The sequence below is a fragment of the Oryctolagus cuniculus genome, chromosome 11 (genome assembly GCF_051225735.1).
Source record: "Oryctolagus cuniculus isolate XC-2025 breed Fujian yellow rabbit chromosome 11, ASM5122573v1, whole genome shotgun sequence".
NCBI lineage: Eukaryota > Metazoa > Chordata > Mammalia > Lagomorpha > Leporidae > Oryctolagus > Oryctolagus cuniculus.
In genome coordinates this window covers 5245684-5262389 of record NC_142877.1, presented here as the reverse complement: position 1 = coordinate 5262389, position 16706 = coordinate 5245684, and the positions used below count along the sequence as shown (strand labels likewise).

The 16706-nt window shown below is 52.3% G+C and overlaps 2 protein-coding genes across 19 annotated transcripts in view; one reads left to right on the top strand and one right to left on the bottom strand.

The window, feature by feature from the left end:
• AURKA (aurora kinase A) overlaps window positions 1-7838 on the bottom strand; it is a 21359-nt gene extending 13521 nt beyond the window's left edge. For 2 of the 15 annotated variants that reach the window (XM_008274148.5, XM_089306983.1), the window contains exons 1-4: window positions 7201-7544; window positions 3471-3517; window positions 2251-2524; window positions 183-237 (exon numbers count right to left, since the gene is read on the bottom strand). In XM_008274148.5, the coding sequence (XP_008272370.3) occupies window positions 183-237; window positions 2251-2524; window positions 3471-3512 (371 nt within the window). In that variant the 5' untranslated portion in view covers window positions 3513-3517; window positions 7201-7544. Of the gene's footprint in view, window positions 1-182; window positions 238-2250; window positions 2525-3470; window positions 3518-3770; window positions 3931-4939; window positions 5043-6230; window positions 6250-6373; window positions 6514-7200; window positions 7545-7628 lie in introns of those variants that run through there. The other 13 variants (XM_008274147.5, XM_089306982.1, XM_089306980.1 and 10 more) reach the window with 12 other exon arrangements.
• Window positions 6602-16706, top strand: CSTF1 (cleavage stimulation factor subunit 1). 4 transcript variants are annotated; one of them, XM_051832669.3, is made up of 6 exons: window positions 6602-6742; window positions 8469-8666; window positions 10897-11174; window positions 11313-11510; window positions 12290-12680; window positions 15919-16706. In XM_051832669.3, exons 2-6 carry the CDS (start codon window positions 8498-8500, stop codon window positions 16176-16178), a joined length of 1296 nt encoding a protein of 431 aa, XP_051688629.1. In that variant the 5' UTR covers window positions 6602-6742; window positions 8469-8497; the 3' UTR covers window positions 16179-16706. The 4 variants fall into 4 exon arrangements, with proteins under 4 accessions (XP_051688629.1, XP_051688628.1, XP_089163104.1 ...); XM_051832668.3 differs by lacking the exon at window positions 6602-6742 and adding an exon at window positions 6839-6917; XM_089306978.1 differs by lacking the exon at window positions 6602-6742 and adding an exon at window positions 8032-8170.

Here is a 16706-nt window from a genome sequence, read left to right as displayed (position 1 = left end):
AGATTCATCCAAGTTTTTTTCTAAATTTGAAAAGCAACTTAAGAGAAACATCTCAGTCCCTAAATATCAATTAAAATTCATTCTTTTTTTAAAGATTGGGAATCTAGAAAATTAACTAAATTTAAAATGAAACGATGCACTCTAGTAAATGAACACAGAGCTTTGTAAACAAAAAAGCTTACTTTTTAGATTCTTCATTTTTCTGGTTTGATGTCAGTTCCTTTTCAGGATTATTTCCTATATGGAATAAGTTTGAAACCTGTTTTTAGAATAACTATATACAATCAGAAAGTCATGGATACAAATGAATCAAAGAATGGCTGTGAAAATGTTAACTAAAATAGAAGCAGTATGCCAAGAAGGAATAATCTGGGCTTTTAGTTTTCTCACAGCAAGAAGACTGCTACACCCTTACCTGACTCCCACATGAAGTCCACAGGGTTCCAGAGGAAAGGGGCAACACACCCAAGACCCCACAGACCCTCTCTGAAGCCACTTCCAGCCCGACAAGCTACCACCTGTCATCTTCCCTCACGGAGTGAGCCAGCCACGTACAGACTACAGCAAGTGCCCCAGAACATGTAACAGAGCAGAAGCACCAAGGCACCCACTCAGCAAATGCCCAATAAACCAGTTGTGCGACAGGACTGGAGCAACTGCCTCCTCAGCCACAGGACATCCCACGGCACATCTCCACTTGCCCATCCCAGACACTTGGGGCCCTGACCACAGTCAGCACGCTCGGCTCAGGTATTAGACCGCAGGTCCAAGCTGTTATTTCCACACTGCAGCCGGCGCACCGCGCTGATCCGAAGCCAGGAGCCAGGTGCTTATCCTGGTCTCCCATGGGGTGCAGGGCCCAAGGACCTGGGCCATCCTCCACTGCACTCCCTGGCCACAGCAGAGAGCTGGCCTGGAAGAGGGGCAACCAGGACAGAATCCGGCGCTCCGACCGGGCCTAGAGCCCGGTGTGCCGGAGCTGCAGGCAGAGGATTAGCTAGTGAGCCGCAATGCCGGCACCCTTTTTCTTATATATTATTTATTTGAAAGGAAGCTTTATACCGAGGGAGGGGGTGAGACGAAGATTTTCTATCTGCTGGTTTATTCCCTAAATGACCACAATGGCCGGGGTTGGGCCAGGCTGAAGCCAGGTCCTAGAACTCCATCTGTGTCTCCCACATGGGGGAAGGGGCCCAAGCACTTGGACCATCTCCCACCGCTTTCCAGTTGCATGAGCAGGGAGCTCGATCGGCAGTGTGGCAGCACTCACATGGGATGCTGGCCTTGCAGCTGCTGACTTAACCTGGTGCCATCCGGCCCTTCTTTGGGCCTCATATTTTTGTGACTCCTGTGCACATGCACATAATTAAAATGATTATTTTCTGTTAATCTGTGTACTGTCAGTTTACTTATAGACTCAATTTTCAAAGCTTTAAAGGGTGAAGGGCAAGTTCTCTTTCTTCCCTATACCACGACCCCCATATCCGCTTTCCTCATCTCTCAGGTCCCATTTATCACCTCCTCCATCAAGTCTGCGCCTCTCCACCCTGGCTGTTCTTGGACAAGTTAACTGCTCTGAGTCTCAGCTTCCTCTGTGCAACGGAGTTACCAACTCTGGCTACCTTCGGGGTGGTGAGGAGGACTGGATGAGACAGGTGGATGAAGGAAGCAGCCACGATGAACGTCCACCCTGCTCCCCCCGGGCCAGGTCACTGGCATCTCCAACCTCGGCCTTCTTCCTACGGAGCAGCCCTGGATCCAGCCCTCTACTCTCCGAGTCATTCACCACACACAGAACGAGCTTTCTAAAAGGTGAACTCGTCCCTTCCCTGCTCAAAAGACCTTTAGCACCTTCCCAACGCGCCAAGATGACGCCCCAGTCCTTCCCAAGCCAGCGGTGCCCTGGTGCCCTCTCCCGGAGCTGCCTCAGTGCCCCCACTTCTCCAGACCCTCCCCATGCACTGGAGCTCTGCAGCTCCTCAGTTCTGCGCCTGCCACAAGCTCCTGACACCACAAACCCCACACAAGCAAAGGACAGGACATGGGATTGGCGCTGTGTCCCTGGCTGCCCAGTTCCTCTGCGCAGATGGGAACCCGGCAGTGCTTCAGCACTGGCCAGCCCAGTGGGCACTGTCCCTTCTCAGGTTCTTCCCACCCTCAGTGGACAATGGTGTAAAGCTGTACATGGCCAATCATGTGCTCTCCGAGCAGCAACTGGAAAGAACAGCCAGTCTCCACAAGGGAGCTTACCGGGTGCTGACGGTGGGGGCTGCTCGCTCTTCGGGGTGTTATTTGGTGGCTTGGAGACAGGTCGAGGCACACTGGCCGCCTGTGCCTGCTTCAGCTTCTGCACAGGCTTCTCAGCAGGGAGGAGCTTCTGTGCCTGCGAAGGGACCCGCTGGGAGGAATTCGAAGGACACAAGACCCGCTCGGCCTGACCACTACACGCAGACACCGGATTCTGAGAAGGAAAACGCTGAGTCACTGGAACGCGTTTTGGGCCATCACCGAGGAGAGCTGCAGCCTAGGAAGGGAGAGAAAATAAACTTCATGGTCGTCATGAATGAGAGGCGAGTGCTTTGAGACCGCAAGTGTGCGTTCTAGTAGAACAAGATGCCGCCACTGACAACAGACAGAAGGGACAGCCTACCTTGAGAAACACTTCCGGAGGGCAGTTGGCATACAGCGCCAAGGTGTCTGAGTGACACCTCCTGCCCGCCCCCACGCCTCACTGCACAAGTCACCATGAACACTGAGCACTGAGAAAGCGCAGAGTCTTGGGACACACGCCTTCATGGTTACTCGGCAAGGGCCACAGTACGAACACTTTATACTCAAATCCCAATTCCACTGACGTTTCTTCCACACGTGTGTTTGGAAAAAAGACTGAAATCGTCAAAATGTCCAACAGTGGTTATCGTTAAGTTTTAGAAGATAATCCAAATTTTGGTATGTGCTAGATTTTCCACAATAAGCTTATTACTATTATTGGCCAATATCTCATTTTTCAAGTACTTACAAAACAGACTCAAGCAAAAAGAACACTGACAAAGAGGAAGCAAATGCCCCCTGCAGGAAGTTTTATTAAAACGTATTATTGACATGCCTGTAAGCAGTGTACTGTAGGGTCCAGTGGTTTACCCAGCTCTAAAACCCTGAGCTGATCTAATTAAAATGATGGGGTGGGGTGGGTGAGATTTTCTCCAGCCAGGAGCCCATCATAATGGGGGGGAAGGAAAGAAGGAAAAGCCCCAAACCCACCGCCAGCTCACTGGTGTGAATGCTTACAAAGAGGGCGTCAGGCTTCCAAATACAACACCAGCTACTCCTGCAGTAGGCATGGTGGCCACAACACCACAGGCATCAGTCAAGTCCAGTATAGTTACAATCCAAAGCAAAGGTGGGAAGAACTCCAGGAGCCTGAGCCCCATGAGTCTATGAGCTGATCGCAATTAGACTTTTCTGTTTACCTTAATAGGCCCTGAAATGCAGTTTTCTTTGGATCTTTCCATGATGCCTAGAAAGAGGGGGGAAAAACCGTTAAACAAAGCCGTGTATTTTCAAAGCATTGTTATTATTCTAGGCAGGGTTACAGCTCCTGATGAAAAGGCTTCCGCAGCACACAGCATTTTACACTTTTCTTTGTGCAAACACAACTGATGAGGCAGGAGTGTCCTTCCCCACGATGCGAGTGATGCACAGCTTGTGGCTTTTCCCGAAAGGCCAACCTCTCCCCTCGCCCACCGCAGCCCAAGGCCTGTGGCACTCACACTCCACCGTGGACACTCATCTCGCCGGCTGCTCCAGCATCTCGTCTCGGACGGGTCACCTTAAAGTCCTTTACCAGAAAGCCCCAGAAGACCACCACACTGTCCTAGCCACTCCCCCTGGGCTTCATCCGCACCACCGCGTCAGACTCCTGGCTGACCCCTACGGATGCCAAAGCCAACGCTCAGCCCCCCAAGTCCGCGGCAGCACTCGACAACGCCCTTTTCTCACTAGGGGCCAGGCTCATCGCCCACCTGCCGGGGGTTCCATCTCAGCCCTCACTGCCAGACCGGCCTCGCTGTTTTCAATCTGAGAGTCCGGCTTGACCCAGGAATGAGTCCTTGGCCCTCCACTTCTCATCCACACCCTTCCTAGGGACTCTCACCCATTAGTTCTAAAACCTCTAAAATCTCCATTAATTTAACCCAAAATGCATCATCTGCCTTAACCTCTCCTTGGACTACTGAACCCGGATATCAACTACCTACTTAGGACCCCACAGACACATGTGCCAGGTACCCCAGCACTAACGTCTCTAACAGAGCCTCCTCTCTCCATGGGCTTTTCCTTCACTACTCACGAACGCACCCTGAGCTCAAGTGCAGACCGTGTCTACGGACACTCATTCACCAGGCAAGTTCATCCAATCTCTGGGCTTTCAATACCCTCCGACATGGAACACCCAATGTCCACCTCCCGCCCAGACCTGTCGCCTCCACTGCAGGCTCTAGATTTCCTACTTTCTATGCAACAATTTTAATGTCCCAAACTGAAGTCCCAAACCCCTCACCTGCCACCCTAAATCCGTTCTCACACTTTCCCCAAGCTGACAGTGAACCCATCCTGCTGCTGCTCAGGCCAAAAGCCTCAGCGTATCACGATGTGGTTCCCCTTCTCAAACGTGTCCCTCAAACGTGTCCCATCCGTTCACAGATTCTGTTGACTCTACCTTCCAAAAAAAAAAAAAAATCAGGCACTGCTCACCACCTCTACTGCCATCTGCTCCACCCACAGGCGGCCCGAAGGTCGCCCACTTCAGCCTTGCCCGGCTCCCTCCTCCTCATCACTGCGGCTAGTGAGCTCACTAACAAACAGCTGTGTGGCCCCGGGTTCAGAAGCCCCCTGCCCCCCACACTCCCAACTCTAAAGAAAAAACAATTCGGACCCCTACCTACAGATAGGCGGCCGCCCCTGACCCAGCGCCTCTCCTGCCTGCACACGGCCCCTTGCTTCCCTCCGCTGGGCCTTCGCACTTCCTGTTCCCTCTGCCCAAGTGCAGCTCATTCACACCTCACTCAGGTCTTTGCGGAAACGCTCCCTTCAGGGACCACCTCCCCACTGCACTGACGCCTGACACAGACGCACATCTGCTTACTGTCCCCCTCCCAGGCCAGGCAGGTGGAGGAGGAAGTTCCGTGAGAGCAGGGCTTGGCTCCACTTGGTCCTCTATCGCTGTCCCAGAACCGGAACCACGTCTAGCACGTTTGCACACGCGCCAGTGCTGAGAGTAACTCAACCCCCTGACGAAGGGAACCAACAACAAGTATCGTTTACAACGTTCGGTGAGCCCGCACTGGGAGTCAGCACACCTCTTATCAGAATTCTGGAATGCAACCAGACAGCGCTCCCCAGCCCCACAATATCAGCCCCACAATGCAGACGGGTCTGCCCTCACATGAAACAGGGGGTTAGTAAGAGTAACCACAAGGAAACGCAAGCGTGCGTTAGGCACTCAGGGCTGCAGACACGTTGCAATGCTTTGCTGCACCGTCCAGAACAAGTCCAGGTCACAGCCCTCGTACCCGGCCCACGCAGACCTCAATTCTTCCGGAAACACCTACAGGCCTTTGCTCCCGCTTACTCCGGGCTCTCGCTCAGGCAGACGAAGGACAAGCAGAACGCAGCGGGCTACGAATCCAGCACCCTGCGGAGAGACGCCTGCAAGGCAGCGTCTGCAGATCCAGCACCCACGAGGCCAGGAGCCCCTCGAGGGCCCATTCGGGCCGACCCCGCGACCCCCTCATCCTACAGGGGGCTCCTACTTCCCCTCCCCCGACCTGCGGCGGTGCGCGGGGACGGAGGGCACGGGCCGGGGACCCCGTGTGCCGCCGGCAAGCTTTCAATTCAGCAAACCGGGGCAGTTACGCGGCAGCTCCGCGGGCCTCCCCGGACGTCCGTTAGAAACGGACCGGGACGCGTAAACCGCACGCCGCGCTGGACACCGCCGGCCGGTCGGCCGACACGCACCAGCCCCTGTCTGTCCCCCGAGGGGCGCGGCCGTGCGGGTAACGAGGACCTCACGCGGTCCCGATACCGCTGCTGCCGGCTCCGGCCCGCACAGGCTCCCCCGGCTGCTGTCCCCGCCGGGAGCCACACGCGCGCACGGCTCTGTCACTTCCTCCGCCGCCCCTACCTCACCACCACCACCACTGCGGCGTGAACCCCAAACCCCCAGGACTCACGCCGGACGCCCCTCAGGTGCGTCTCCCCGGGCGCCCGGCGCCGAGGGAATGCGCCGCCGCGGCTCTGCCCGATCCCGCCCGCCCCAGCCGGCGCCCCTCGTCCCGGCTCCCACTCGCAGAGCTGCCCCCCACGGTCTACCCACCGGCTGACCCTCGCCTCCGACGCAGAGGCGCGGTGTCCTTCCCAGCGCTCAGCCGTTAGGATTCAAAGGTTTTTCATTTTAAATAGGAGTTAAACCCTCCAACCCGAAAGCTGATTGGCCTGAGCTACAGCGAGTCACTTTGTGATTGGCTCACAACAAGCACGGCGGCGCAGACGGCGCGCAGGCGCACTTGCCCCGTGAGACCCCGGAAGTGGGGGAGCCAACGGCCCGTCCGGCCAGTGCCCGTTCTAACCCCCGCGCTGCTCTCTGGGATCAGGCATTTGCCCATGAGACTACAGCCCCTTGGAGTCAGGAATGTCCCATAGGAGATAAAGTCGGAATTGGCGAAGGAAGCGCTCGAACGTGCCAGTAAGTAAGATGGCGAGACGCACAAGGGAGATTGGGACCCATCGATAACGCAGCGCTCGGCGTGGCGCCCTTCGCGCGTGCGCAGCAAACGTGCGCCCGGAGCGATCGATTGGGCAGGATTCGCGCCTCCATTTTTCTCGGAGAGAGCGGGAGAGCGAGAGAGCCGGATCTGCGGGTATGGGGGTCCGGGGGTACGGCAGGAGTGGCTGGGGTGGTCGTCTGGGCCCTTTAGTGGACCACCCGAAGGGCCGGGGCGAGGCGGGAAGGTCGAGAGTGAGCGAGGTGGCGGGCGCCCCGAGCTGGCGCCCCGAGTTGCGCGGTGGGCCTGCACACCCTTTCCCCTTCCCCAGGGCCTCGCTCCCAGCCCGACCCCAGCTCGAGGTCGCCTCTGCGCCACCTGGCCCCTCTGACACCGTGGCGGGTCGGGTTCTTCTGCCCTCGTGCCTCAGTGTCCTCACCTGCAAACTGGGCCGGTGCGGCGGCTTGACCGACCCTTTCGCCTTTTTGTTCCTTTAAGCCCTTCCTACCCGGCACGATGCGCGCCTGCAAGCGTGGAGACGGGACAGGGTGGTGGTCGCGTCCCGGGGGAGTTGCTCGGCCACCCTTGAACTGGAGCGGGTATCCCGACCCCTGTGAGCCCGCTGCGTCGGCTCCGTTGGGTCCCGGCGTCGCCTGCACGGGCGTGGGCCTTTACAGAGTGCCCGCCCCGTATCCGACAGTTAACCCGCGCATCAGGAAGCACTGGTGCTGTAGGGCCCACCGGTAGTTAGAACTCGGGCTCTGAAGTCGCTCTTATTTTCATTACAGTTACAGACACCTGCAGCCTTCCCGTGTCTGCCCAGACATGCGTATACGTACAGATATTCGTATTTAATTTACTTCCTACCTGCTGATTCACTCCCCAGAAGCCCACAGCAGCTTGGCTAAGCCAGGCCAGGGCCAGCCTCGGAGACTTGTGTGTGTGGGTGGCACAGGCCCGCAGGAAGCTGGCGGCAGCAGCCCCGGGACTCGACCTGCGCTCGGACATCGGATGCCCTGGGGCGTCCTAGCCGTTAGGTCCAGTCCTACCTCTAGACACTGATTCGTCAGATTATCTGGGGAAGTCCACCAGCTAGCGTTCTTGTTTGTATAAACCAGGGGCCATCATCTAGTTCTACATTTAACTAACATTGAAGGAAACTTGGGTACTCGTGAATCAGTCTGGATCTTTATATCGTTTCTATTTTTATAGTTGTCTTTGCTGTATCTCTTCTCGGAAAGGCTTAGTAAGTAGCTCACCTTTAAATCACACAATTAGTCACAAGCGCACGTGCCCTAAAGCAGGTGTTAAGACTGAAGGTAACAGACACGGGCAAACGCGGCTCAGCTGATGGAAGCTAACCTAGACATTGGACAGAAGAGCAGTTGTCTTGCCTGTTGCAAGCACGGGTCAGTGTTGACCAGAGAAATGGAAGACTCGGGGGTACCCGTGCAGAGGAGAACTGGTGAGGGGTCCCACTGCACGTGGTGGCCGGCGTGAGCGATTCCTGGGTGCCGGGGCTGTACCCAGTGCTTGCCATGCAGCTTATGCCGTCTTCTCTTAGTTACCACCTGCGGAAGCTGGCTCAGGGGAGTGATGGCCCTGACCCGAGATTCTGCAGCCGCAGAGCAGGGATTTACAGCCTGAGGGAGACCCTGTGTGGCGGCTGACTGAGCGGTGCGTCACCGTCCACCTGTTTTCTTGCAGCTGGCAGGGACGCTGTCCTCACCCCCAGGATGTACAGAACCAAAGTGGGCCTGAAGGACCGCCAGCAGCTGTACAAGCTCATCATCAGCCAGCTGCTCTATGACGGCTACATCAGCATCGCCAACGGCCTCATCAACGAGATCAAGCCGCAGTCGGTCTGTGCGCCCTCCGAGCAGCTCCTGCATCTCATCAAACTAGGTAGCTCGGGAATCCAGAGGCAGCCCCGAGCAGGGTTGGGTGCTTCCACGAGGCGGAAGCCGTGAGGGCTGTTCCCTGTGTGTCGGGTGCTGAGTACTGGAGGAATCGAATTCCACATTACCGGGTGTTCAGGGGGTTCCAGCCTGGGCTCCATGTGCTTTATCGGGAGCTTCTGCTGTGACTGGTGACTTCCTTCAAGACTGAGCTCAGCTGTCGGCTCAGAGTCCTCTTCATCCCTCGTAAAGTAATCTCGCGGTCTGCCCATCCTTCCCCGATGACCACACAGTCACATGTCCTTCCCAGCAGCATCGTCGTCTGAAATTTCCCTTGTTGTGTGGGTGGTTTCCCACGGCCTCTCACCTCCCCATTCCCTGTTCCCAGCCCCCAGAAACACTGCAAGTTTTCTCAAGATCAGAACTTTGTCTTGTTCAGTTACATCCCAGCACTCGGTAAAACGTGGGATTACCATGCATGTTTATACTCTCTGACTTAGGCGTGCCAATTGTGACACTTTGTCCTGAGGAAATAAAATAAATGAACCAGCTGGCCCAACACTCCGAATTAGCTATATACTTTTAAATAACCCATAAAGCTAACTAGTGTAACATAATAATGCTGTAGATGAATGTTTATTAGCCTGGACAAATTTTTATTATGTATGATTAAGTGAGCAAATTAATCACAGCATGTTACACAGAATGGGTCTATTTTTGTTTAGAAAAAATTAACTGTGGACAGGGAAGGTCTAGAATTCATACCACGATATTGGTAATTATCTCTGGATGGTAAACTTCAAAGTCATCTTTTATCTTGTTCATCTATGGTCCTGATTTCTCCTGTACCAGTAGTTGCATTGTTTATGTGAGATGTGAAAGTATTTTTAAATTTAAAACATGGCGTTGTCAATTTTAGCACTGATTCCAGCAGCACATGGTCTTATTTGCTCTGTGGAAATGGTGGAAGGCCTAACATATTCCCATATTCCCAGGCAGAACAAGCTGGATGTTCCTTAATTGTCTTTTTTTTTTTTTTTTTGAGGTTTATTTTTATTTATTTGAAATACAGAGTTAGAGAGAGAGGTCTTCCATCCACTGATTCACTTCCTGAATGGCCACAGCGGCCAGAGCTGGGCTGATCTGAAGCCAGGAGCCTGGAGCTTCGTCTGGGTCTCCCACGGGAGTCCAGGGGCCCGGGGACTTGGGTCGTCTTCTACTGCTTTCCCAGGCCATAGCAGAGAGCTGGGTCAGAAGAGCAGCAGTTGGGACTAGAACTGGCACCCATGTGGGATGCCGGCACTTCAGGCCGGGGCTTTAACCAGCTGCACCCCAGCACTGGCCTCAGTTATCTGGTTTCTGAACTTGTCCACAGCGCTGTAGTACACTGGTAAGGTCCTGAGTTCTTAAAGTTCTCTAAAGCACTACGGTGATTAGGCTCGGCTACGCTGTGTTGCAACAGCAGTGTGTTGGGTGATAAGTTTTGCTTGATACCTAGATTGCCATTTTTGATTTCTGATGGCTTTTTGAAAAACTATCTTTCCTTATTGTTTGGGGAATGGCTTAGTAGCAAAATCCCATTTTTCTGGAAAGAACAGAAGAATTCATCTAGAACCTGTGAGTGTGTTCTTGTTTCCTATCTTGTCATTGAAAACTGAAGAATCCCTTTTAACTGCTTTAGATGTGTGTGTCCAGTCAGCAAGGACTCTGTTTCTGGACTGTCAATGAGGATGCTTAATCTTAATAAATATCAAATAACGTCCTTGAGAAAGTGCACTTTATTCGAATACCACATTCCTTCAGCATTTCACTGGCATTAGTGTTGACCCTGTCGGTGACTTATCGAGCTTCAGAGCTGCTGCTAACAGACCTCAGGCTCCAAATACTAAACTTTGGAGTGGAGAGGAAATGGATACTTGAACCCCAGAATATTCCTTTGTTTTTGACTTTTTGTAACTGTAGTGAAAGTAACAAATTTTTGAGGTACAAACCTAGGAAATGACTTTGTCTGTTGAAGCCTAACTCTCCCCAAACCCATGTTGCCTCTCGGTGTTGTGAGCTCTGGGTAGGATGGATGTGTGCATAGTACTGTACAGCGTTAGGTGTTCATGCAACTCCAAGGAGCAGTAAGATGACGTTGGCAAATGTCTTTTCAGTTTTGATCCAGAACTTTGTCTTGGCTTTTAACAAAAAGATACACATTTTTTTCTTCATGCCCTCATTTTGGTTTCTCTCAGGAATGGAAAATGATGATACCGCCGTTCAGTATGCGATCGGCCGATCAGACACAGTTGCCCCTGGCACAGGGATCGACCTGGAATTTGATGCAGATGTCCAGACCATGTCCCCAGAGGCTTCCGAGTATGAAACGTGCTATGTCACATCTCATAAGGGACCGTGCCGCGTGGCTACCTATAGTAGAGATGGGCAGTTGATCGCCACGGGCTCTGCCGATGCCTCCATAAAGATACTTGACACCGAAAGGATGTTGGCCAAAAGTGCCATGCCGATAGAGGTAAGGAGCGAGGAGCGCACTGACGGTTGCTGCCATTGTTCCTTCTTGGAGAACAAGCGTGCGGTGTAGGCACCTTTGTTGTGTCTGATGGGATTCATGCGGGTTCTGTACCTTCAACATCTCCTCTTATCGGTCTAGGTCATGATGAATGAGACTGCACAACAGAATATGGAAAACCACCCCGTGATTCGAACTCTCTACGACCATGTGGATGAAGTCACATGTCTCGCTTTCCACCCAACAGAACAGATCCTGGCCTCTGGCTCGAGGGATTATACTCTGAAATTATTCGATTATTCCAAACCATCTGCAAAAAGGGCCTTCAAATATATTCAGGTTGGGAATGTTTAGCAAGGAGCTTTTTACGTTTCTTCTCAAGTACAGTGAGCTGTTTTCTGACTAATCACTCTTTAAACATGTTCTCGGTGGTTATCCCACAAAGCAAGGCTGCAGCAACCAGGACGCCTGCCAGTTGGCACATGGTGCTAGCCCACGTGCTGTTGTGTGCTTGCTTCCTCTGGCGGTCAGTACTGCTGCAGGCCACAGTCATGCGACAGGCTGGAGTCCCTGTCACTCGGTAAAAACAACAGCCGCCCTCAGAGAATTGTGACTGACAGGGATCAGAAAAGCATTCCATTGAAACTATCAAGTGCTTACTGGAAATGTGACTTTGTGCATTGCAGAAATACTAAAACTGCTACTTTAGTAGTGGCCTCCATCTTTCAGTAATTAAACTTAATTTTTCAGTCAGTGTTTACAGTTCTAGAGCAAATTGAAGATGCTGTTCTTACATACAAATTAAGTTTATCTTCATTCAGTAACTGTGTATGAATGTGTCATAATAAATATGCTCTGAGTTCACCTGGTGTTCACTTACAAAGAATAAAGCCCGCGTCTGTAGCTTTTGGACTCTCTGAGCAATGAATAGTTAGTTTTGGAAATCTGTTGTTCAAACGGTGCTTTCATATATTCCAGAAAGTGCGTGTATTCCTTCTGATGCCTTGTAGCATCTGACAGTTGCTTTATGGATTCTTTGCGTCCGCCGCAGTTCACATTTCCTGCGGGTGTGGTCGTTGAGGCCTGAGCCGCTCACGTTGATGTCTCTGTCCTGACAGGAAGCGGAGATGTTGCGCTCCATCTCTTTCCACCCTTCCGGAGACTTCATCCTCGTCGGCACTCAGCACCCCACCCTCCGCCTGTATGACATCAACACCTTCCAGTGCTTTGTGTCCTGCAATCCTCAGGACCAGCACACCGACGCCATATGCTCTGTCAATTACAATCCGAGTGCCAACATGTATGTGACTGGCAGCAAGGACGGCTGCATCAAGCTGTGGGATGGAGTCTCTAACCGGTGCATCACGACTTTTGAGAAGGCACATGATGGGGCTGAAGTTTGCTCTGCCATTTTTTCCAAAAATTCTAAATACATCCTCTCAAGTGGAAAAGACTCTGTTGCTAAACTTTGGGAAATATCAACAGGACGAACGCTGGTCAGATACACGGGTATGTGAGACGTTGATATCATTTAACGTTTTCAGTGGTGGTTTGCAGTTTCCTGAAGCTTCTGTGAGGTGCTCACAGTAGAGCAACACAGTACAGCTTCATAGAGCACGGCAGGTGTGACCCTACTGTAGACACGAGGAGACCAGGACCTGGAAGCCACAGTGCACAGCCAAGCCTGCAGTTACGTAAGAGGCAGTGCCGGGAATAGGAACTGCGGTTTCTTGACTTTGCTCTTCTCAGTGCAGCACAGCTTAGAGGAGGTCTAGATTCCACACACGTAGTATTTAGGAACTGTGTGGTCTGTGTGTAGACGGCAGCCTGCGTTTTTCCCACAGATACTTGAGAGCAATCCAGGAAAAAACATCTGTTGGTGGCTCTCAGTAATTGTGTAAGAAGGGCTGGGAGGGAAGATCTTGGCTGACTCTTGTAAAGATTTATTTATTTATTTGAAAGTCAGAGAGGAGAGACAGAGGGGGCTTCCATCCGATGGTTCACTCCCCAATTGGCCGCAACAGCCAGAGCTGTGCCAACCCAAAGCCAGGAGCCAGGAGCTTCTTCTGGGTCTCCCACGTGGGTACAGGGGCCCAAGCACTTGGGCCATCTTCCACTGCTTTGCCAGGACTAGAACCAGCACCCATATGGGATGCGGGCGCTTCAGGCCAGGGCGTTAACCCACTGCGCCACAGCACCGGCTCCTTGAGTACAGGTACCTGTTACATGTCTGTGGGTGGCCCTTGGCCTTTATGAATGACCCTGACCACAGATTGATACCTGAGACTGTAGAACTTGTGCATTTGTGTGTGTGTGTGTTTTTAAGATTTATTTATTTATTTGAAAGTCAGAGTTACATGGAGAGAGGAGAGGGAGGGAGGGAGCGAGGGAGAGAGAGAGAGAGAGGGGTCTTCCATCCGCTGGTTCACTCCCCAATTGGCCACAGCGGCTGGAGCTGTGCCAACCCAGAGCCAGGAGTTTCTTCTGGGTCTCCCACACAGGTGCAGGGGCCCAAGAACTTGGGCCATCCTCCACTGCTATCCCAGGCCATAGCAAAGAGCTGGATTGGAGCAGCCAGGTCCCAAAACAGCACCCATATGGGATGCCGGTGCTTCAGGCCACGGCGTTAACCTGCTGCGCCACAGCACCTTCCCCAAAAGCTTGTGCTTACTTCATTTCAGTCCTCCCAGCAACTCCATGGGTGACGATAGTTTTCCCCACTGAACAGGTGAGAAAAGTAAAGGGTAGGGGTGTTAACAGGCCTGCCCAGCTCCCATCACAAGTGTTGAATTCACATCTTACCACAGAGCTTGCACTTTCACCCTCTGTAGCTCTGCACTGCACACCTGAGAATGAAGATAGCACGTGACGTGCTCTGACTCGGGCAGTTCACGAGTGAGTACCACGCAGAACCATCTGGAAAGGATACCCACCAGAGTACTGACAGCTGCCCCTCTGGGTAGTGACGTTACTGCGTAGCGTTTGTTTTTCATATCGGGTGTGGGCTATGTGGCCCGCAGATTGTATGAGGCCCAGGAAATCCATTGCTCTGGTCCTGCCAAGGCACCGCAGGCGGGACCTGAGATTTCGAGCAGGATGGCCTGCGAGGATCCAGATGGCCCTAGCTACTTGAAAGGTTATTGCCCCGTTTTATATAGTTCTTTAAACGTGAAATATGTATCTTATTAGTAGTCTTAAAAACATCAATCTTGTAGAAAGCAGATGTTCTTACACTTTCGTCTCTGATTCTGTTTGTCGAGTTTAACCCTAAGGAAGTAAGGCTATCTGCACAAAGGATGTTTCAAGCTCACTTAAAACTGATGTGAACTGTGTGTCTAGCGGTAAAAGACCTATTAAATAAGTAATGGTGCTTTTGCACATGGGTGCTTGACATCTAACAAAGGACATGAAACAGTGTATCTGATTGCTGACATACCTGGGAAGGTAGCAGAAGATAGCCTAAATGCTTGGGACCCTACCACTTACGTGGGAGGGAGACCTGGGCTGAGTTCATGGCTCCTGGCTTCGGCCTGGCCCAGCCCTGGTTGCTGGCAGCCATTTGGGGAGTGAGCCATGGGATGGAAGATCTAGCTCTTATCTCTCTCCCTCCACCCCTAAACACTCTACTTTTCAAATATTTTTGTAAAGATTCATTTATTTATTTATTTATTTATTTTTTTGACAGAGTGGATAGAGAGAGACAGAGAGAAAGGTCTTCCTTTTGCCGTTGGTTCACCCTCCAATGGCCGCCACGGCTGGCGTGCTGTGGCCGGCGCACCACGCTGATCCGAAAGCAGGAGCCAGGTGCTTCTCCTGGTCTCCCACGGGGTGCAGGGCCCAAGCACTTGGGCCATCCTCCACTGCCTTCCCGGGCCACAGCAGAGAGCTGGCCTGGAAGAGGGGCAACCGGGACAGAATCCAGCGCTCCAACCGGGACTAGAACCCGGTGTGCCAGTGCTGCTAGGTGGAGGATTAGCCTATTGAGCTGCGGCGCTGGCCAAAGATTAATTTATTTATTTGAAAAGCAGAATCAAAGATTTCCATCCATGGGTCCACAATGCTGGCCCCATGTATACTCTTTTTTTTAAAATGTGCCTGGCATAAAGCTGTTTTAAACTATAATAGAAAAAAAAATGCGCCATCAGTTTCATACTTTTTTTAAAATATTTGCAGAGTGATAGGTCTTCCAACCACTGGTTCATGCCCCATGGCTGCAGTAGTCAGGTCTGGGCCAAGCAGAAGCCAGGAACCTAGAACTCCATCCAAGGTACATTAGCAGGAAGCTGGATTGGAAGTCCTGCAGCCGGGACTGAACTGGCAATCAGATATGCGAAACTGGGAACTCACTGTGCCACAGCGCTGGCTTCCTAGTTTTGTATTTTACAAATTGTGCTTTACCTGCGTGGGAGATCCAGAATAGGCTCCAGGCGTCAGATCAGCGCAACTCTGGCTGCTGCGGCCATCTGGGGAGTGAACCAGCGGATGGAAGACCTCTCTCTCTCTGCCTCTGCCTCCGTGTAACTCTTGAATTTCAAATAAATAAATAAATCTTAGGAAAAAAATTGTGCTTTATGCCCAGAAGTACATCAGACCATTAACAATGTTGCCTCAGGGGGGCGCCCAAGAGGCGATCACGTCAATGGTTTTACAGTGCAAGGATTAAGAACAAAGCCTTGTGCCGGTGAGAGGTGAATTTAAAAAGCTGACCCTCTGTCCGCAGGCCTATAACCTCTTGTTTCTGCGGCAGGTGCGGGGTTGAGTGGCCGGCAGGTGCACCGGACTCAGGCCGTGTTCAACCACACCGAGGACTACGTGCTGCTGCCGGACGAAAGGACGATCAGTCTCTGCTGCTGGGACTCGAGGACAGCCGAGCGGAGAAACCTGCTCTCCTTGGGGCACAACAACATCGTGCGCTGCATCGTGCACTCACCCACCAACCCCGGCTTCATGACGTGCAGCGACGACTTCAGAGCGCGCTTTTGGTACAGGAGGTCGACCACTGACTGAGCGCTGTGGCGCGGAGGGTTCTTTCCCCAAGGACTCCGCCCTCCCTCCCCGTGCCCTGTTTCCAGCTCCAGTAGTAAGGCATTGTACCATCTCTGGCAGTGTGCTGCCACCTCTGTCGACATCCTTGGATTTGTACAAGAGAATCTTTTTTTACCTTGATGTATAATCATGGTGGAAAAAGCTGGAAACAGATCCGTGCAGTTCTACATTCACTGATTATTACAGTGTGATTTTCATCGGCTTTGTACATACAGGACTTGCTGTTTCTTTTGAATATCTCGATCATTTGAAGGATAGAGAATTAAAGTGCTTTCTAGATCACAAGGGAGTCTGTCATCGAGAATTTTCCTTTGGTCCTTTGGTCAGCCTTCCCGCCTGTGCTGCTCCTCTCTGTGTTTGCAGATACGTTTGGCAGGTGCGTAGGCATTTAGCTGTGAGGATCTGCGGCACTGCCACACTGAAACCAGTTTTGAGAATCCCTTGATTCTATCCGGAAGTGACGTCATTCTAATAAAGCTCGGACCTGCA